The sequence below is a fragment of the Mauremys reevesii genome, linkage group 1 (genome assembly GCF_016161935.1).
Source record: "Mauremys reevesii isolate NIE-2019 linkage group 1, ASM1616193v1, whole genome shotgun sequence".
In the NCBI taxonomy this organism is placed as follows: Eukaryota; Metazoa; Chordata; order Testudines; family Geoemydidae; genus Mauremys; species Mauremys reevesii.
In genome coordinates, this window is record NC_052623.1 from 231,187,101 (window position 1) to 231,210,140 (window position 23,040).

At 41.2% G+C, this 23,040-nt stretch overlaps 1 protein-coding gene across 5 annotated transcripts; it reads left to right on the top strand.

The window, feature by feature from the left end:
* The first annotated feature begins 5,523 nt into the window (after window positions 1–5,523).
* On the top strand, window positions 5,524–20,540 carry PTHLH (parathyroid hormone like hormone). 5 transcript variants are annotated; one of them, XM_039522744.1, is made up of 4 exons: window positions 5,527–5,735; window positions 8,854–8,976; window positions 15,206–15,628; window positions 20,039–20,540. In XM_039522744.1, the coding sequence occupies exons 1-4, from the start codon at window positions 5,728–5,730 to the stop codon at window positions 20,046–20,048; spliced, it is 564 nt and encodes a 187-aa protein (XP_039378678.1). In that variant the 5' UTR covers window positions 5,527–5,727; the 3' UTR covers window positions 20,049–20,540. The 5 variants fall into 5 exon arrangements, with proteins under 5 accessions (XP_039378689.1, XP_039378678.1, XP_039378720.1 ...); XM_039522786.1 differs by lacking the exon at window positions 5,527–5,735 and adding an exon at window positions 5,819–6,085; XM_039522775.1 differs by lacking the exon at window positions 5,527–5,735 and adding an exon at window positions 5,819–6,070.
* The last annotated feature ends 2,500 nt before the right edge of the window (window positions 20,541–23,040 follow it).

Here is a 23,040-nt window from a genome sequence, read left to right on the forward strand (position 1 = left end):
ACTATAAAGCCAAGAGGTTGAAAGCAAAGGGGGCTTCAGAGAGAGAGTCTGTAGTAACTGTCCAGGGCACAGAAGATGTAGGAAGTGGTCCAGAGAGACAGCAAGGAGTCTGAGGGAGTAGACCTTGGCTACTACCTATAGGGTCTCTGAGCTGGAACCCAGAGTAGAGGGTAGACTTCAGCTCCCCTTCCAACCACCAAGGAAGGTGGGGTGAAACCTCTTGAGTGTAAGGGGTGTAAGGACTATGGAAGTCAGAGACAGATGAAAGACCTGCTGTAAGGATGTTCACTATGGCTGGCTTGGACTCTCTGTTACCCCAGAAGGGGTGGACTAACGTGTAACCTGGCCAGATGGCCAAGGTGTGGGAAGAGAGACCACAGCAGCAATGGAGTGCCTGTAGGCAGGGATTGCCATATACTTCTGCTATGCCATGCTTGGCCACAAAGAAGTGCTCCTGTGGTGAGTGAACCCCTTACAAGGTACAATACCAAAGGGAAAAGGATTCAGGGCAAGTGGAAAGGCACAGACAGGCAGCACGGAATGAGAAAAGAATTGCAGTGCATGAGGAGAGACTTGCAGTGGTTTCTGGAGCAGGAATGTCACTTGAGGGATGAAGATAGAGCACAGCAGAAAGACTCGTTTGAGACACCGCTTGCACTAATGGCCGCAAGACTTCAGGCTCCTGTTCCACCCATACCATGTCTCGAGTCCCCTCTGCAGTACCATGTCCTGGAGACCAGAAATGAAATCGACAATCCATGGTTGGGTGACCCATGCAACTGGGACTGAATGCTAGTTGGACAGGGCAAGCATGCCCACAAGCAATCCTCCATGTCCCTGCAGCTTTGACAGTTGTGTGCTAGAAAGGGAAAGGAGAATGCGGGGAGTCAAGGGACATGCAAAAGTAGGGAATTTGATTGCACTGGTTTCATTGTTTTTCACTGGTCGATGTTTGTGTTATGCACTTTAGTTTATTACTAGGTTTGGTGTTGATTTATTACTGGTGTTTTGGCCTGCCTGACAGTGCTTCAGTACGGTTTTTGTTATAATACAGCCATGTTTACAAATAAAGGCTTGTATTTTATTTTAAAAGTGTATTACCATCTCTACATCACATCCGATAATATGTATCTCAAAGAATAAAGATAAAGACATAAGGCACAACTGGTAAATTGTATCCAAAACACAGTTTCTCAATACAGCATTCAGATCAATGATCAATAATGGGAATCTACAAATCGTGTCACACAAGCCACTGTCTCCTCCCCACTCTGTGTATAAGCAGTCACCTCATCCACAATTAACAATTCATGACAATAACTCCCCTCACTCTCAGTGTACAGTGAAAGTACTTCATTTACTGTAAAAAGTGCTATGCAAATACATCCATAAACACACTATTCTCCTGCTTTTCTTGGCCCATGAAAGTCCATAGTGTGGTGCACAAAGCAGCCTTGATTTCTGGTGCCTGTGTACATCCTGCTCCAGCTGTGACAGGTGAGCTTTCTGGCTCAGTATACCGATTCAGCAATCCACTACTGTCATAGGTCCTCTCGAGGCAAATGGCTCACCTTTGGATTCACAAAGATTGTGAAGAGCACAGCAAGCCACAGTAATGTGGACAGCATTGCTGACACTGGTATCCAAATGGTTCTGTAAACAGCACCAGGAGGATTTCAATCTGCCCAACGCACATTCAACCACCATTCTACGCCTACCATGGGTGTAATTAAACCTGTGACAGCACAAGGAGCCCAAGACCCGTCATGAGACTTCTTCAGCTTTGAATACTTTGTTGCAATGCCAGGGCATTCTTGTTCATAGGCAACTTAAATTTGTGGTTCAGCATTTTGGAAATATTTCTGATTTTTACAGTGGTAAAACGTTTTTGTTCAGACAGGGTTCTTCTTCCCTAACAAGAATGCTTTCTTTCCTCATTTTGGGCTTCCACTCCATTACCACACACTGGAGCTGTAGATTTCTACGTGTGTATCCAAAATGGCAAGCTGCTCAGTATTAGGAGTGGTTGGGAATTTTTTGACAAATGTATCTCTTTTTTTTCCTGTTTGCGTGTGGAAATGTACCCACTTTGACAAAAATTTCTGCTGGAAGTTTCCCAGACCGACCCTGGAAGCCACTACAGTTTCCTGGGACTAGGGAGACTCAGTATCAACCCACTGCTCTGAATCATGCAGAACAAGGACATGATCCTTGGTCTCCCACATGCCTGATGATTGCCCTACCACTGGGCTATTCATGGGTTGGTCATACTTGCTTGCTTAAAAATGTCAAAAAGGCTAGTTTTGGTTCCACAGTGGAATGAAAATAAAGTGAAACCTCACAATTTTTTGAAAACCAGAATTCTCATTTTCCAGCCAGCCCTGCTCATTATCAGTTTTGTATAAGTTAAATGGAAGAGCCACATTCATTTCCCGGGTCTAAATTATGTTCAACTGAATCCAAACAAAACCAGCAACAACAATAAATGCCTATGTTAAGAGAATATTTAAAGGTCAGGTAATGACTAGGCCTAGATAATTACAGCTAAAGGTAAAAGTATGAGAAGTTATTAATATGAGATAGCAAGGTGTCATTAAGGGAATACTTAGATAACCTAAATATAACTGCTGCTAGCACTTCAATTATCATGACAATTGTGTGTGTGTATATGTTTGTAAGTCTGGTTAGAACAGGGACCTAAACTGAATTTCTTTGTTACATCATACATTGCAGGCAATTAACCAGAAAGTAGGGGCACAGGACATATTAGACCTCCAAGTCCATCACCGCTACCAAAGATGGGATTACAGAGCTATTAATACAGGATATGGACATACCTTTAAAAGGTCCTGTGGGTACACTTTTCAATGCCTTTTGTATCCAAAACCAGTGGGGAGGCACCATGATGATGATATTAGCAGAAAAGGCACCTATGGGGTGGTGGTCTGTGACTTGCTATGACAAGAGGAAAACTTACATCAAGAAGTCCTTAACCACCATGGACAGCTCACTGGTTTTAACCAGCCAATCCAACGCATTCTCAAACTCCACCGGAGCCACAATCTGATTTGCTTTTTATCCTCTGGAGTTTTGCCATATTCCACAGGCTACACCAACACAGAATGCCAACTACATTCACCATGGAACTATATATAGTAAGAACAGGCTTTATGAATTAATACTAACTGACTCCTTGCCCTCAAACTTAAAAATTAGTCGTTTCAGTGTCTGCTACGTTCTAAGAACCAGACAGCAGATTTGGCAAAGCATAATTCATTTCCACACAACTTTTTTTTTTTGCTTGAATGCACTAAATGAAATACACATTGTCTAACTAAACCGTGCATTATTTCAATAGCTAAACTGTGGGAGCTTCCACTGCATTTTAAAGTGAGAGAGGCAGTCCCGTTTGTTCATTGTTTAATAATACGGTTCTTGTGCACAAATAGTATGCAAGGAAACGTCTGAGACCTGCTGATAGGGAGGAGGGTTTTGGTTTTTGTCCTCCCTCCCCTCCCACCCCCAGTGATTTCTTTACCTCGTTAGAGGAAAACATGAAATTAGACACTGGCTAAAGTGTGTCTCTAATCTGAGACCCTATTAGCATTGGGAGTGGGAGGAGCCAATTCCTGTGAGGAATTGCCAGGGGTGTTTAAGCACATAACTAGAGTTTCTGCCTCGTAAACAACACAGGCGTGTATTCAATGTAAAACCGAGTATGTATAAAGAAATACTACTTTCAATCTCCAAGCAATCGTGTTTGCTAGCGGGTGCGTGTCAGAGCTGCACTAAATATCATTCTGTCACAACACGATTTTTAAAAGCACTCCAGGACCTTACATTTTGATTCCACAGAGCTATAGCCACAAACTTTGCGGCACATTACATATATATTTTTGTAAATCTTGGCGAATTTCTCTCTCTTGCGGAATGGAACCAACAAATCCTTTGTCTAACGCTCGATTCCCCCCCCCCCCCCCAAAGAAGCGTCTGTCAAACTATCAGAATGAATAGATTTTGCTGATCTTCACACATTTTTCCACCCGGGAAAGAATAGGAAGGTTTAACTCCTCATCCAAGCTGAAGCCCTGTCTGAGTGCAACTGAGGTTATAGATTCCTGGCAGGGAAAATTGACAAAGCTGCGAATAAAATGAGAGGAAATGTGCTGAACTTCAAACCCAAAAGGTGAAGGCTGTTAAATTTGTAATGCTCCTAATTTACCATGCATTTAAAGACTAGTATCAACGCTTTTTCTTTCCTTTCTTTCTCCAAGGGTATAATTACAACTCAAATCATATTAACTGAACCTGTCCCTCCTGTTTTCTTAGGTTCTGTGAGTCTGACTGAAGTTCATTCCTGAGCTATATTAGATAAAAAAAACTTACTCGAAGCGACTGTCCTCCTTCACGCTGAGGAGATGGTTCTATATCCCCGCACCGCATTTAAAATAAGAAAAAGAAGGGCAGAGACACCCCCACCCCCAGTAAGTGGGTTCCATCACCCACCTTTTTCCAAGATATGGACCTTTTTCACACCAGTAATTAAGTGACTGAACTGGAACAGTTAATTTTCTTCCAGTATACCAGTTTTCTTAGCAATATTCGCAGGTCACCTTCTTTTTAGGAAATTTGATTTACGTCTATGTGTTTGGCAAATCGAGACATAGGCAAGCAGAATTATTCAAGAGCATCTTTCCAAACGTTTCTCTTTGACATTGGAAGGGAAAATATTGTTTTAATGTAATAAGATTTGTACACACACACACACACACACACACACACACACACACACACGGATTTGTCTGTCTCTGGGGCTTTAGCCGGTTTGCTAAAGACACTTGTTCAGGATGGCTTGAATGCTCTGCCTGAAATTATCGTTTTATCTATCCTCGTTGACGGAAAAAAACTGAATTGCTGCTTAGCCCTGCAGCACACCTTTTCCCTAGTAAGAGTCAAACAAATGAAAGGTAAACGTGTGCTCTCCCCTACTCTGGTATTTCCTCCTGGAGCACAGGCAAGGATTATTCAGATGATATCCTTTGGTCATTTTCACTGGGTCTTTGGTGGGGTGCTTCTAACAGCCTCTTTCATTCCTGCCTATGTCTATGCTCTATCATTTAGATCTTGGTGGTTATTGTTCTGAATAAACCTGGGTCCGCTGCTGTCCTAAGGCAACGAGGAAAGCCATAAAAGTGTATCCACTACATATTGCGAAGCCACATTCTCGGAAGGGACGGATTTCAACACAAAATGCCAGCGAGATAAAGAACATTCCTGAGATCGAAAATCATTCAGTCCCATAGACATTTTAATAGATGGCTTCTCACAGAAGGCAGGAACAGACGCTCAGCATAAGTTTAAGAGAGGAAGGAGGCAGAAGCCAGACATATACACTCACAAAATTTCCTCTCAGCGTTGTTGCAAGACAGGGCTGAGACTTGGGATGGGACGATACTGGGGGAGGTTAGAATTTGCTCACGGGCTAGGCATTCGTGTAGGTGGCACATAACTCAGCCAGACCCATGCCAGGTGCTGTAGAACAGATACCATCGACTCCCAGTCCTGCTATGGGCTAAAAGATGCTGAGTGCGTGCCTGCCTATGCCTTGCTAAAGACCAAGCCTTCTTGGCACTTCTCCCTTCTTTGAGCATTAACAAAACTTTAGGAGCCCTAGGATTTAAGTCACGTATTTCCAGCCCTATTGAAGCAGGGATGATTACTCAGTAAATGGGAAGGTAGGCTATGATGTCACGAGTTATTCTTTTCAGTACCGGGAAAAGGGTCTCTCTCTATATATATTAAGAGGAGAAGCTCCTGTGCCTTGATAATAACAAGAGCAACAAGGGAAGGAAGCACCTGCTTTTAAAATCCTTCGTTTTACTTTAGTATGCTAGGTGCAGAATAAAAGCTCCTAGGGCTGGATTTTTAAAGTCATTTACATTTTGATTTATTTCACTTAAAAAAAAAAGAGAGATAGAAACTAGTCGTGGAAGCAATTGCTAAGAAGATCAACCTCTTTTTGGCCAGGGTGATCTCTGAAAGGCACAGAAGACTGTAACTCGAGGAAAAGGTGAAGTAATAAATTGTGAGGAAACTTCAGTATTCCAACTTTATAAAGGCTATTTATTTTTCCTGAGTCTGTACGAGGATTTTTTTTAATTTGTGGGGGAGAGGAAATTCTAAAAATATTTGATAGATGTTTTGCCATTAACACCAGCAGTAGACTTATGTGTGTTGGTGGGGGTGGGGGGGAGAGATTTGAGGTGGGTCACAATTATTGTTTAATTAGTGGAAAGGGCAATGTAAATCAAAGTAGCCTATTAATTTTACATTTTAATTTATAGCCTACCAAGTGTATAGTGACTTTACAGCATAAGCCATTTAATGTTTCCAGCGTGATTTCAATTTCAGCCCTTTTCATATTCGGTTTTATTTGCTCGTGTGGTATGAAACTTGACTAAGTAGGTTAGCTGTTTTATTATGGACGCAAATATCGTTTCAAATGTAAAACAACCTGCAGGTATAAAATGGTCTACTTGTAATTTAACTTGCTATAGAAAATGTATTTTTACGTTTTAAAAATATCTAAATATTACGTTAAGGCTTGTGAAGCAGCTTGGAAAGAATGTATAATACTAAATCAGTGAACTGAACAAATGACACTTCTGTGGATCGACTCCTAGTGGTGGGGACGACAGTATCTCTTGTACCATGCAAGCAGGTTTGGCTTGCCCGTTCTATGCGTTTGTGGAAATCCTTAAACTCCAACCTTGAGGGCTTTAGTAAAAAGGTAAACTAAACAAGGAAGAAGTTTAAAGAAGCATTGAAAAACAAACCCTGAGAAGTGATGCAAATGTGAAGCCATCCTGGGGTGGCGGGGGCTGTTGGATGCTGTATACTTAAAGTTGCATGCTGCAGTGGTTTGGGGATCTGAGAACATTACGCTATCAGAGTGCAACTTAAATTCGGATCATAGACCCCAAACGTTTATTTCTCCAGCACAACGCCCCCATTATGTTAAAAGGCGGAGTAAGACAGCGAGAGATAATCCTGCCATGCTATTAAGTTCCTCAGAAGATAACTGTGTCAGATACAAAATGATTTTATTTTCAGCATTAAGAAAAACAGATTTTTCTATATATAGTCTCTGTAGTATCGATTACTTCATAATAGCCCGGGGCAGTTTCTTGCGCAACGCGGCTGAATAAAGGGATGGATTGTGTTACTTTTGGTTTTACATAAGTGTTTCCTTGTGATGGAAAATTCTGTTGTTCACTCAGCCGGGGTGATGTCTGATTGAAGTGAGAGCGCGTGAGCCAGTTCTTCCAGGTGACTTATTTCTAACCCGTTTTTGGAACTCCCTGGCAGGAAGAAAGAGCAGCTAGGCCACCAAGGGTATAAACCCTTCAGCGGGCAACCGGTTAGAAAGTATGTGCGAGGGGTTCTGGACGGGCGCCAGCTGTTCACAGCTGTGCTGAGGAGCAACAACTACTGCTCCAAACCAAAGCTGTGTCTCACAAATGACGGTCGCCCCGCGGTGCTTTTAGCCTCTCACTTCTGGGCACAGTGACTCAGATCCCTTCAACGCCCAAGTTGGGCTATTCGCTGAGAAAGGAGAGGAGAAACGCGCCACGATCCTTTTCTCCCCCTGGCCAGCAGCTTCCGAGGCCACAGAGTGTGTGTGTGACCCCTTTGCTAGCCTACACTTCCAATCGTTAGGAACCAGCCCCCCAGGGAATAGGTGGACGGCAGTAAACGACGGTAGGTGATGTGAAAGGAAAGGCGCCGTTCATCTCAAGCGAGGCGGCTGGTTTTGATCTGGAAGTGCCCCACTGGGGGGGGGGGAGACACCTCCTTTGCAGCGTGCTGCAGTAGGGGAGACCCGCTGCTGGTCCAGCGGTGAAAAAGGGAGAGAAACCAACCCTGCTGGACTGGGTTGGCGTGTGCGCTGTATGGGCGGGTGTTTTCTTCTCTTGATCCCGATCCCGGGGAGGGTTGAAATCTCTCCCTCTCTCTTTTTTTTTTTTTTTTTTTTGGTTGGCTGTTGGTATCCCGTCCTGGGCGCCCTCCGCACATGTTCCTAGGGCGCCATCTCTGTGCAGTCACTGACTCCTCCGGCAGGTTCCCCTCCCGGCGGCTCCTCCAGAGCGTGTGAACATTCCAAGCCCAGCTCCGCTCCAGCTCTGCTCCAACCTGCACAGCCAAGCATGCTTTCCAGCCGCTGAGCCTCCCCTGCTGCTTCTGCTCCTATTAGACCGCTCGGGCTTCCCAGATAAGACAAACACACACTTTGCCTGAGTTCAGGTTCCTTTTCTCAGTGTGGACCCAAACTTTCCGGAAGCAGCAAGACCTGAACCTGGCTTTAGAAGAGGTATAATGGCTGGATGTATATACAAGTCGGTCTCTCTCTCGCTCTCCCCATCTGTACAGAGAAGAAAATACTCTTGGTCTGAAGAAAAAAATAATAATAATGAGTTGAGGAATTTTTCTTCCCCGCTCTGAAAAGAGGGTTTGCCCTGTAACACAAACCCCTGAGATAGCAGCTTGCCAGATTAATTAAACATTGCTATGGGAGACATGTAAACACACTCCTTAGCCTGATTCATATACAAACCAGTTCATTTTTATTAGTATTTAAGAGAGGAATTGCCTCGGATTATTTTTGGAGAGAGGGAGAGAGAGCGCGCTCGCAAAGTTTGGAGCAGCTGATCTCTAAGAAGTGAGAGCTGCCGAGAGTCAAGAAAGTTTATTTTTCTTTTGCAACTTCGGAGGAGATGGTGTAGTCCTCAGCAGCTGCTATTTTAGAAAGAAGCCGGAGTATGTATCACTGGACTCATTTTCCTTTCGTTGCAGGTTCCAAGACCGAGAGGATACAATGTTCACTAAACTGTTCCAGCATTGGAGTTTCGCAGTCTTCCTGCTGAGTTATTCTGTCCCCTGTTATGGGAGATCACTAGAGGGGACCAGCCGCAGACTGTAAGTTTCTTTCGGACTGATTCCTGGGGAAAAGGGGAGGTGTGAGAAATCTGTCTGTGTATACAGCTACCGTAATGTTACAATTTGCAACGGGGCTCCCTGTATGTCCTAAGCGCTCCAGCAATTGCATTTTTCTGTTACCTGGTGGAGTTCTTTACCGGAGTGGTTTCAGAATTACCTGCACCAGGTATTTTACAATCAGTTTTGGTTAAGCAATAGATAAAGAACAGTTTATATGCTCCCCCATTTTAATGAATTACAAGGGATTTACAGCACTTTTCAATTCTCCCTGACTTTATAAGACACTCAGGTAAGAATGTGTGCTTTAACCTGAGGAGCCGAAGTGTATACAAGACAGCCAAACATATGTAGATCTGTATCTATTCACGCACCACGACAGACAAATGAGAGAGGTTTGGAGCTATACTTTACCTAATAAGTGTAGATTATATACTGGAATGTCAATATGTCTGTATTGGTGTAGATCCAGTAGAGGTATTGATATAGCTCAAGAAACAGATAGGGTAGCTGGCAATATAATAAAAATTAAATATAGAAATATTTTCTTTGGACTTGTGCCACTTTGTAATAATTTCATCAGTTGGAGCCAAATAACTGACCTGGAGACAGAAGCATTTTGTAGATAGATGACAATCTGATTTGAAATATTTTGCTCAGGAAATGACCCCCTTATCCCTCCAGTAATCATCAACATAGCTTACAGTAGTGATATCTAAGTCTAGAAAAGAAACCACAGAAGTGATCTAGCTCAATAGCCTACACATGTAGCTATGTTACTTACTCTCTGTAGACATTTAGTTAACTGATCTATATCAGATATTTTAGGGAGGGAACACTTCAAGCTGTACACTTGGGGTGTCAAAGGCTTAAAAGGCAGCTGACAAGACTTGACGTTTCTATCCCGTTCAGAAGCAAGAGTCAAACGAGAGAGAGAGAGAATTAGAAAACCCTGTCAAGAATGTTTAGAGGAAAGTGTCACATACTGTACATGTAATCAACTTCAGAAGTGTTTCCTTATACGTGCTCATGTATGTATTTCAGGATAAGTGTTTCATATATCATTTCCTCTATTATCATTTGAAAAGCAAATAAATCCCCTAAGTGAAATGACTTGAGATATGTCTGAACTTTGGCACCATATGGAAGTCTATTATAAACCTCCTAGGGCAAATTGTGTTCATTGTACTGATGATAAAGCTATAGTGTATTCTTCCTATTAACATTTGCTAGTTTGCACTGCTGCAAACTACCCTTGAACTATTTTGTGTTTTGTTTTGAAACCATTTTATTCTTATCAGCTGCACAGAGAATCCATGTGTAGATTCATGTAAATAAAAAGTAAAGCACAATACTCTATTTCCTTGGCTAAGAATCTTTGGATTGGAACTGAGCCAACTTTTGCTTAAATTAAGATTTGATAAGAAATACCTGTTATCTTTTTGAGTACAGTACTTATATATGCCAAGATTAAATACATCCCCTCCACCCTCCAAATCATGGGATGGAAAAATAGGTGCCAAGTTGTCCTAAAGCTTTTCTTGATTCCCTTTTTGTATAATATGTAAAACGCACTTGGGAAACCATTTAGCGGTCAGCCAGTGGCATTCGTGTAGTTTTGTTTGTGGGTACAGCACAAACACCAACACCACATGCAAACATACACCCTGTTTTAATATCACCACAAACCATTCCTAGAGCTAATGGTTAATAACTTGCCTCAAGTATAGACATAGGTTTCCAGTGAGGGCTTAAATCCATAGTAGATGAAATTAGACACATAATTATAGCGAAACAGAACTAAATCATAGGCCCCATTCTGCAGTCCTTATGCAGGCAAACCTTCCATTGAAACCAATGGGAAGTCTGCCTGAGTACAGATTGCAGGGCCCATTCAATGTTATACAAAATGTTTTAGCTGCTAAAGAAGTTTCTGGAAAACAAGCAATGACTCAAAGAGAAATTAGATATTTTTATCAGCATGCCTAGACATTGCATCACCACATCTCCAAGTCTGTTTCAAATAGGGTGACCAGATAGCAAGTGTGAAAAATCAGTACAGGGGATGGGGGTGTGTGTGTGTAAATAGGAGCCTATATAAGAAAAAGTTTCAAATATCAGGACTGTCCCTATAAAAATCGGGACATCTGGTCACCCTAGTTTCAAATATTTTTCCCTTAGCATAAATTGTGCGCTCACTTGTGAGATGGACTGAGCACCCTCAACTCCCAGCGGAGTCAATGAGAACTGAGGGCACTCAGCCCTTGGCAGGATACCTCCCTAAGGGCTAGATCCAGAGCCAATTGAAATCTTTCCACTGATTTAGATGAGCTTTGGATCTGGCCCCAAATGAACACTGAAGTACAATAATGATTCAATAATTAATTATTTCAATTAAAAAACTTGACAGAAAGTTGACTATTTGCTACTGACACAAGATTAAAAAAAAGTGAACAAAACTTTCTAAGAAGAATGAACTGGGGAAAAAAAATAGTGACCCAAAAGTAACATTTTGAAAATTAGCATGTTCACAAGTCCTGGATTCATAGTATTCAAACCTAAGTACTTTTTCCCCCATAATGAGACATAAGACTAGTTAGCTACATATGTATATAGAACGTTCTTGTATATAATAATTCGTCTGGGCACTTTGGGCAAACAGAAACCATGATCTACATCTTCCTCTCAAAAGTGCTTACCCACATGTTAGCTTAACATTTACTGCATTTGGTTTGGGGTCAGACTGTTTTCCTTTCAGTGAGAAGCATATTTCATAGAAGGATGGAAGGGACCTCTAGTGGGTCATCCTAACCCTAACATCCTAATATTTCCTAACTGTGTTGCTTGCAAGTACAGTACTACACATTTTTTCTTGTAAATATATTATTTGTCATATATAACATCCCAGTAACTGAATACACATATTAAAGATGCCACCACTTTCCTTACTGTGAATGATGAGGAGGGGGAAAGGGGAAGATGGGGACTTTTCATCACATTGTTGATACCTGTGTTATGGGACACTTCTCTAAAGGACTTCTGTACATGAACCTTCTTCAGCAAGTTGTTTTCCTTGGGTTTACAAACAAAGGAGTTACTTGAGCAGCTAGGTTGGGGTTGGTAATAGGGGAAGGAGATTTATATTTGCTACATATTTTTCACTTTGTATATTGTGAAACAGAAATTTCCCAAAGGAAACTGGGAGACAAAATGTAATCTTCAAGTCTGGCTGGGTAATAAAAGTCATGTGAAATATAACTCTGTGTAATATTATACAGTAGCGTGGAACAGCAGAATGTTGTTTGGGGCCAGATTTGCATGCTAAATATCAGACAGACATTTAAAATTGAAACCCACCCCCTCCTGGCACTGCATCCATTCGCATGTCAATTCATGGATTATAATGGAAATCTACACTCAAATAAGAAGTGGGTCTTGTAATGCTGTTTGATTGTATTGTGTGTACTCTAGGTTTAGACTATCTATGTTAAATGGAATTACTTTTCAAGCAAGAGTTCTTAATGACAAGATTTTAAGATTTAAGATTTTGTAACAGTGAGTGAATTGACTAAATACACAGTAGAGGATTAAGGCAGCTTTGTGTTCTCTGTGATAAAAGCAATTATCCCTGGTAGTTTATAAGAGGCAGTAGTAAAGCTTTTCATATGAGGCATACTATTTTAAACTCAGTAAAGCACTAAGATTTTGTATGCTTTTATAAACTAGGAGGGTGGAATGATAACTACATTTCCCATGAAAGCATCCTGGGAAAATACAATTCTTTAGTTAGGAAAGTAATGTGAGTCACAGTGGACAGATTGAGAAACATGACAGAAGTTTGCCACAGTCAGATGAGCGCAAGGTGCTGGTTTTAACATTTGACATTTGCAAGTCAGGTTGATCTAAGCAAGGAGGTATTTAGTAGCCAACCTTTGCTGGTTATGGCTATGAAGCAAGGAGTACAAGACAGAGCATCAGAGTGACTGTGGGTATGTACCTGATATAGGCCATTAGAGGGATTGGAGAATCCTGTGGCACCTTGCATACAAAGAAGTGGGTATTCACCCACGAAAGCTCATGCTGCAAAACGTCTGTTAGTCTATAAGGTGCCACAGGACTCTTTGCTGCTTTTACAGAACCAGACTAACACGGCTACCCCTCTGATACTAGAGGGATTGGAGTAGCATCACAGGAAAAGTTTTGCAGAATGGATGATTACTGATTACATATTTTTTCTGATAGGCCAGATCCTGAGCCAGTGTAAATGATTGCAGCTCCTCAGAAGTGAGTGAAGCTGTGTCCCTTTATACCAGCTCAGTATCAGGCCATGTTATTTTTGCTTAGCAGTGTTCAATAGAAGAGTATTATCTACTTGCACAAAAATCACAAGTCCCCTGAAACTCACCTGGCTACAGGTTTCTTGAAACTCAGAGAATGTTTAGCAAAAGACTTACTAGACTCTTTTGAGCAAATCTAGGACCAGTGTTGAGCAAATATACCCAATATATAGCTTTGCAGCAAAATCATGATCAATTCATAATGTTATTGTGGAGACAGGGAAAATTTGGCATTTTGGACTGAATTTCACTTTGAGATTTGGGATCATTTGAACCAAAAACTCAGGGTGTCATGATCTATGGAAGCAAAGGAGATGCTCTCATAAACTTATACTACATGAAGCTGCTAACTGCCAAACGGCTCTAGTATTGACTACATTGGAAGTCCACAACATATGGCAGCCAGCTCAGAGGGGACTGAAGGTAACAAATTACAGATCTCACTCAATCATTTGGCGTAGAGTTATACCGCACCACATTTTGAAACTCCACCATATAGTAGGATAGTTGGGGTGAATATTCTGTCAGACAGTTATCAGTCTTCTCCCTGCTCATCCGTATTCAGAAACTGTATCAGCTACAGATGAAATTACTGTACAACAAGCATTCAATTAATTCATTTTCTTTGGTTAGAGTGGGTCCGATCACAGGTAGCACCCTAATACAATAAAAGAGGATGCATAGCCCATCTCAGCACACTTAAGTAAAGCAAGCTGGAAGGACTATGGGTTTTAGCAGTCATGGGAACATAATTATAAGCCCACTTCATATGCTTTTGTGGTTCACAGTGCAAGTGTGCATCCACCCTACATTAAGGAAAAAAATTTGTATTTTCTCATGGTTATTCATTGGCCAGACAGCTTTTGGGCCATTCTTTCTCAAAGGTTTCTGAGGACCATACCTTGTTAGCCAAGTATGAACCATTGGCAGGGCTTCCAGTTAAATCATCTCCCAACTCCTCAAAAACAGATATAGGTTAAGAGTTCCAATGAACCAAAATGTCAGCTGCAATGAGCAATAAAAGGGACAAATATAGGAACTTTAGAAGAATGTCAGGGAAGAATCATAAGGAACAGAGATGCTGAGACAAGGGTGAGGGGAACCACAGAAACGAACTGGCACAATGCACAAGAGAAAATAGAGAACACCAGAAATTCAGGTCAAAATTTTCAAACTTGGGTTCCTAAATCCACTTAAATCCATATTTAGTATTGTCTGAAGTCAATGGGAGCTACTAAGTGCTCACAATTTCTGAACGTCAAGCCGCTTGTTTAGGTGTCTAAATATGGTTATAGGTTGCCTAAATTTTAGGCACTCAAGTTTGAAAATTTTGCCATAAAGAAAATACCAGCAGTTACACTTATTGTAACTTAAAAGTAAGGTGCATATTTTTTTAAGTATATGATGGGGCAGAAAAAAGTTATTAAAACAATGTTGCATAAAAAGAGGTTCAGGTTTCACTGCAGGTGTTTATTATTCCCTTTCTTATGTGACTGCAGTACTCCATTATCTGGTTCTCTTTTCCTAACTTTGGCAACTGCCTTCCTTGTTTTAGTGCCTAGATAGAATGCCTTGTACCATTAAAAAATGCTTTCCTAGAACAGAGCATTGACTAATCCACCCACAGGTCCAGTGCTGTGTGATGGGTCCACAGAGAATTATTACTGGCTTAGGTCCTTTCCCTCTCTGCAGGGAACAGCTACTCTGACAAGAAATTGCTGCAGCACTGAATTAGCAAGGTACACTAAGAGCTGGAAAGTTGGTTCACTGCTCAGTGTGGCTACAGCTGCCAGAGGAGAGATGAGTTTTGCCAAGTTTTGGCTGATAATGAAATTATAAAATCTTTTTTTCTCCCTGCTCTCTTTTTCTTTTAGCAAAAGAGCTGTATCAGAGCATCAGCTACTGCATGACAAAGGGAAGTCTATCCAAGATCTACGAAGGAGGATCTTCCTTCAAAATCTCATTGAAGGTGTTAACACAGCGGAGATCCGGGCTACTTCAGAAGTTTCTCCAAACCCTAAGCCTCCGACTAACACAAAGAACTACCCTGTCCGATGTGGCAGTGAAGATGAGGGTAAATACCTGACTCAGGAGACAAACAAAGCTCAGACATACAAAGAGCAGCCCCTGAAGACATCAGGAAAGAAGAAGAAACCAAAGCCTGGAAAACGCAAGGAACAAGAAAAGAAAAAGAGGCGAACCCGCTCAGCATGGCCAAATTCTAGAGGGTCTGGTAATGGAAATGAAGGGGTCCCCCTCTTGGACATCTCTGGTACTACACATGATCACAATTTAAGGTAATCATGCTTTATGCTTACCAGGGAGACATGCCATATATTTTGTTTATTTACTGGAATTGTTACATTTTACCTCTGCCTCACACAAATCTGGAATTTTATAATAAATAAAATAATTTTTTTAGGACATATCAAAATGTGCAACCACAATGCACTTTACAAAGGTAAGTGTTATTCCCATTTTACAGCAGAGGAAACTGAGGTACAGAAGTTAAGCAACTTGCCCATGACTCACACAGTGATTCACCAGCAAGGCAGGGACTAGAACTCAGGTCTCATGACTCCCAATACCCTGCTTTAGACTCTGGACAACTCTGTCAGTAATAATTATGGTAAATTACTTATCACAGAGATTTGTGAAACTGAGGTTACAGAAAGTGTTATTTATGCCAAAGAAATGAACCTCACATCTATTAAAATTTCCTGCGCTGCTCTTACTTTGGTATCCTTGTTTCAGATCTTTGTCTCACATTTGGGCCTCAGCAGACTGACAGCTTTGAGCTCTACTTAAAGCTCTGCAGCTATAAAATGGAGAGCTTTTCTTTTTTCCCCTTGCTCCTTGGCAATTTTCCTACCCTTACTTTACAGTTTTTCATTTTACTGTTTAACCTTAGGGGAGAACACGGAAAGTTTCTCTTTTAGTAATATCTGCAAACAGTGCAGACCAGCCTTTTGCCATAAAATTTTCGCTGCCATTAGGACTTTTTAATTCAGCTCCATCTTTCTGCCAGCTTGAGAAACAATGACGTTGCTGCTGAAAAATGTTGAGCATTACCCTTGGAGAGAGACATACTTTCCCCATGTATGACAATGAAGGTTTTTAAGGGCGATGGTGAGTTGGAGTCTCTCTACTAAGTGTCCGGAGATGCTAGCCCGCTTGCACACATCTCATGTCTGGATTTGAGCTTGAACAGCTTTGTGTACAGAAGGCAAACAGAAACATTCAATTCCAAAAAGAATTTAAAAAGAAAACACATAACACTCTTCTCCCTTCACCTCTTCCCCTTCACTTTTGGCTCAATGGACACGAAAGAGCAATTTGCTTCACAGTAAATTATTTGAAGAGAGATGCCATGAACCATAGGTTTTATTAAAATGCTGCACCTTGATTTACTCTTTATGGGACCAGTCCTGCTAGGTGCCTCATGTCCTCAACTCCCAATCTAAGTCAGGGGAGTTCCTGGCATTCAGCACCAGGCCTTATCTAGGCCAGAGTAAGAAATTTGGGATTGGGCCTTAGACTTAATGACGAATCAGTAGTTAACAGAACTTTAGTAAGAAGAAGTGGTGTAACTGGCACTGCGCTAGCTCTGTTTGAGCTAGCCTGCTAAAAATAGCAGCATGGCTGCAGCGAGAGTAGCAGCGGCTAAGGCTAGCTGCTGGAGTCTAAGCCTGCCCAATCCCTTGTCCAAGCTTGGGTAGCTAGTCTGAGTCTCTGCCAGTACTGCCATGTCTACAGTACTATTTTTAGCGCACTAGCTCAAGCTGAGCTAGCCTGAGTCTGCCTACCCATACTGGGAATCACCCCTTCCTGCTGCAGTTTAGAAATACCCTTTAAAGGCCTGTTCCAGGGCATATGCCATCAGATATTTGCTACATCTAGAAGTTGCAATAAATGTTACAGAGCTAGGATAGCTGAAAAACAGCTCCTATTTTCAAATGTGCACTTATACAGAAACTAAAGTAATGGGGCTAAAACTCCCAATGCATTTGGTTGTATTTCATTTACAGATCCCATCAGAGATAAGGGTAGTATTAAAATAAAATCCAACAAAGACGACACTATAGACTTCATTGGTTTAAGTTTTAAATGGCTAATGTCCTTATATGCCTAAAGGAAGCTCAGCTTTACAGTACATTGCAGATTTGGCCTAGCCTCTTGGCATGATTACCCTTATTGCAATGTTAGTCCAGCAGGGGAATAGAGTCTTAAAGGGATTGTATACTTGCAATACTTAATTATAAAAGCTAGCTTTTTTTTTTTTTTTAAAGAAAGTTATAAAACAGGAGTTTGCAATTCCTCCCTTACAGAACACACAGCAGTTCTGGTTTCTGAGAATCGAGTATATGCTGTTTATCTGTAATTATCCAAGTGAGCTGGCAGATGTTATCATTTCTACACCTTAAATCAAAACAGCTGTCAACTTGAAATCTGAAACCTTTTGTTTAATCATTTTTAATTCAGGAAATGACATAATTCATCATCATTTTTACTCAATAACACAAGTCATTCTTTACAAACATATGCAAGCCCTGTGTTTGAATTGGCATCTCAAATCCAACCCCTGCCTCTCCCTACACATTTTAGATAGGAGGGCCAGAGCCTCCAGGGCACCAGAGTCACTTTGCACGGCAGTGCTGGCATAACACATCTGTAAACTCAGTTTAGCTGGCTCAGGGACAATCATCCCTGTATATGGGTAATCCTCCAGTTGCACAGAGCTGATTTGAGGGTTCATATGCCACAAACGCTCCCTGCTGGTGGGGAAAGAAGGCATGACTGTAGTTTGGCTGAACTCGCAGATCTGGTCCTGATTCTCCCTAGCCAGTCCTGACCCCACAATTTTGGGACCAAGTCAGAACAAAAACTGGAAGAGACTTGCTTTCTAGTTCTGGTAGGAAGGTAGCCCGATATAAGAAATTAGTTGATTTTGCAATATTTCTGACATTTGAGATCAGAAACCACAGAGAGCAGTTGTAAGATTTTGGTACCATGAAACCCATACCTAACTCATGGTTCAACTTGAACTCTAAATTCAAGGCTAAAAGCTAAATCCAGAATCAAAGCATAATCCATTTTAAAAGTACACATATATAGTATAGACACATATATAATTCATTGTGTGATTAATATTCAATGTACATCAATATTATTAGTTTACATATAGTACAAATGTATGCATGCTAACACTTCCACTCCAGTTACTTAAAAAAATTTGTTCTTACAGCACTCCCAACTATATTCCCATTCCAATTAAATTAAATTATTAGTACCTAATTTCCTAAGAAACCTTTCAAAAGTGTAACCTCCTAACATTAGATGTAGTCTTGCTTTCATTACGCACATAAAACCCCCTTAAATTGTCAAGAATTTCCTCTTTTTTTCTGTGTCTCACACCCACACAAGTCTGCCATGTGAAACTCTACCCACAACTTTGGCAATCAGTCTGACAACACAGCCAATCAAATTCCATCCTATAGTTGTTTCCCAGGGAACCAACATACAATTACAGAAACGGACTGCACACAGTGAGAGAGGAAAAACCCTGCAGCAGTTCCACTGTTAGAAAAATATCAATATTGGAAAAAACAAAGCAAAATATAAATAAGATACAGAATGGGTGGCAGGGGATACTGCTTATAGCCTCTTGAATTCACTGTGGAGGGGGAGGATTATAGAATTAAAACCAGTCTGTCAGTGGCACCTATTAAGTACAGAAGAGCAATTCCTAACCTTAAGACGTGATCCTGTAAGGTGCTGAATGCCTTGAATTCCCTTTGAATTTGGTACAAGCTGAAGGTGCTCAGAGCCCCACAGGAAATGCTCAACATTTTCAAGGTCAGGCCTTTAGACTCCTCCTGGACTCACAAAGGTGGAGTTTCAGTTTTCCCAAAGCTTTAATTCAATAACCATTCAATTGATTTGTGCCGTGAATGGAGCTAGTGTCTCTTCAGAATCAGGGCCTGAACACATTGTACTAAAGTAAAATTCATGTCATAGAAATACCTACCTCACAATTAAATAATTCCTTGTCCAATGGTTGCTCATAGCCCACCAGCAGTGGTAAAGACAGACCAAATGACAACAGTAGAACGTATCTGACAATAGAAAACAGGGTATCACAAAGGCAGCATAGGAAACAAAGCTCAAGCAATATAATGGGCATGTTAGCTATAGATGGGCTTGATGGTTCTTTTAAGCCTTGCCCTTAATTCCATTTTTCCCATTTCTCCAGATGGTTTTACATGGGTTTTTTAAAACTCTTATCTGAACTGATCTTTATAGCCCCAATTCAGCAAGCTACTTAAAACTATGCCTAACTTTCAGCTCATAAGTAGCCTGATTGACTTGAGTGGTATTTATGCATGTGCTGAATCAGGGCCTAAATGAAGCAGAAGCTTCTTCCTACTTCTGAGTAGACAGCTGCAGATGATACAGACTCAGCTGCGTGACAGCAATGTGCAGTTCCTTGCATCGCTAGTTTAATTGCATTGAAAGAACTGTAAAGACTTAAAAAAAAGACACCTAATAGCTCAATGTTATTAATCTGCTCTCCCTAGAGGGGCTATTTAATGGAAAGGCACAGCCTATATTACTTGATTATTATATAAATCTTGTGTCCATTTATTTTCAAGGAAATTTAATTTTTTTCCCCCTTTGTGTCTCCCCTCCCCTCTCTTTCTTTGCAGGAGGCGTTGAATTTTCAGTTGAGATCTTTGGAAAACATATTGCAGTATTCTGTAATAGTGAACATATGGAAAGTATTAGAAATATTTATTATCTGTAAATATTGTAAATGCATTGAAATAAAACCGCCTCCCCCATTGCTCTCTGAAACTGCACATTTGGCTATTGTGAATTTTTTTTTTTTTTTTTGGCTAAGGCTAAGTCAATTATTATTGTCACATTTACCATAATTTATTTTGTTGAATGGTGTATTTATTTTGTTAAAGTATCTTGGTGCTGCTGACTTTCTATACATATATATATATTGTAACATAATGCACTTTAGATATACATATCAAGTACATTAATAACTGACATAATAAGAAAGTGTTCCTCTTTTGTGGTTGATTTTAAATGGATGCCTATGAACAATTGTTCAACTGATTTTCCTCTGTGCATGTAAAATAGCAATATTTTAAAATTTGTAAAGAATGTTTAATAAAATATAATCTTATGAAACCATGACTCGGAAGGAGAAATGTATCCTTTAGGAATTTCAGGAGAAGGAACACAGTGTGATTTTTTTCTTTACTACATTTGAAAATGGTCTTACATTTAATATGTTTACATTGGTTCAAGCTCCAACATTTTCACATTAGCTTTTAGTTAAAAATCACTTAGAACATATTTTGTTCCAGCGCTCTGTTTCAAATCAGCTAAGTGGCTGAACAACCTGAGGGCACAGAGTCAGCTCCCATTGACTTTACTAGCAGATCAGATTACTCAGCATATCGCAGGAGATATCCAGAACCTTGCAGGGTTGGGCCAATCCAGATTAGCAGCCTAATGACTGATCCATCTACCATACAAAGAGAGAGACTCCTGTAGTGGATGAGGGGATTAAGGACAAAGAACCAAAGAGTCAGGGCAACAAGAAGCTGATGGCTATTACTGCAAGTTTTTGCGCTAGTTTGTGTCAGACTCATTAGCCCAATAGTCTTTGAGCTACCATGATGATCTCTGTGGAGCGGAACCAGGGAGGCTGGGAAGGGGATAAATGAGAACAGTGGGCTGCTCCTTGTATAGGAAAAAATGAGATCCATGATTAAATATTATTAGCATTATAAATTGTTGTTTCACTAACCTCCGAGAGCTTGCCATTCCCTGACAGTGTGTAGCAGTTACTTTGCTATAATTGTTCTTTGGGGATAATCTCAAGATGTTCTGCAGTGAAATCTGGGATGCCCTACAACTGAAAAAAAAATGCTTTTCAAAGTGAAAAACAGGAATTTGTGTCCTCTAGGATACTGCCTGTGGTAAAATAACCACCTAAAGGACCAAGAAATGTTAGTAGTCTAATAGAGATGGGACTTGCAAGGCCAAATAGAATTTTACAGGAAACCCTAGGGTTACTTCAAATTGTTTACTTAAGGAGAGGGTGGGGGTCTACCTGCTGCAGGTGCTTAATGCTGTTTCCCTGTGTTACAGCTCCTATGTGACTGCTAGAGCCAAGGTTGGCAAACAATTCCAATCAAACCACCATGTCCGCTTGCTCATAATTGTCAAAAACATTCAAAATTGTGGGGCTGAATGTCTCTGTGTTTGATCTCCATCCAAAATGTCTGTTTCAGCATAAACATAACACACACAGAGCAACAGGTATGTTTATATTAAAAAAAAATAAAAAAGACACACCCTACCAAAACCCGACCCTCCACCGCACAGGCTTCTCCAGCTAGGGAGAGGATGAGAGAACAAACAACATATGGCAGATGTGCAACATGGCTTGATGCTCTATTGGAAGGTGCTCAGATACTACAGTGACGAGTGTGGTATAAAAATTATATTGAATAGAACAGAGAATAAACTATTTTTCTAGTTCTGTGAAATTGCAAACCAAGGAAACCACCTAGCCCCTCAAAAGACACCTCACATTTCTCCTATTCTGAAAAAAAATCTTGTATTATTTTTCCACACATGCACAGATAACAAGAAAATAATGGCAGATCTTCACAACTGGATGCCCATTGGTTGAATAAAGTGACAAACAATATACAAGTCGCCATGCATCGTCCAGGCATCTGTTAAAATGTTCCTGTTTTAAGCAAAGTCTTAATGAAGCCTCACTCACTTTGTGACATCATGACATATTCTCCCTGGCCATGACTGAACTGACAGTTACTAGAGCTGCTGCTGGGGCAACTTGCATAAGGGGAATTGTTTCATGGACACTTCTATGCACAGCAAAAGCCTTAAGACCTTCCTCCTTGTCCCAGTCTCTTTGCCCAGCCAGTGCCAGTCCTCTCCCCTCACCCCCACTCCTTGTCAGATATGTATCTTCCCCACCCGCTGACACACTCCCACTGGTTCCTAGTCTCAGTCTCCTTGCCAGCCAGTCCTCATCTCCCTAATGGATCCCAATCCCAGCCTCCCTCTCCCATCCTGGCTCCTCCCAGACTCATCAGGCAATTTGTCCCAGTCTAATCCTCTCCCTTCCATCTGGTCCAACCTTTGTCCCTTCTGCATTTGAATGAGACTGCTTCCTCCATTACACTGCTTGGGTGCCAGCGGGGGGGGGGGGGGTCACTGAGAACACAGGAGAGACACACTCCCGGCTCTCAGCTCTGGTGTCCAGCCTCACCCTCACCCATGACGACCAGCAGAAAGTCCAGCTTCACACTTGTACCTCAGGGCTGGAGGGAGCATTCTCAGTCACTCTGTGGGGATGACACACACTCTGGTCAGCACTAGGAGCTGTGAGAAACTTGAGCATGTTCAGAGACAATGGAATCTTCAGAGGCCTCAGGGTACTTCCGCTCTATGCAGCAAATAAATCATCCAAAAACAACAACAAAAAACAACCGTGCAGCAGTGAGTCTCAGAGCCTGGGTCAACTGACCCGGGTTTATGGAGATAAAAATAGTAGTGTAGACATTTGGGCTTGGGCTGGTACCTGGGCTCTGAGACCCTTACCTCCATGCTGGGTTTCAGAACCCAGACTCCAACCAAAACCTGAATTTCTACA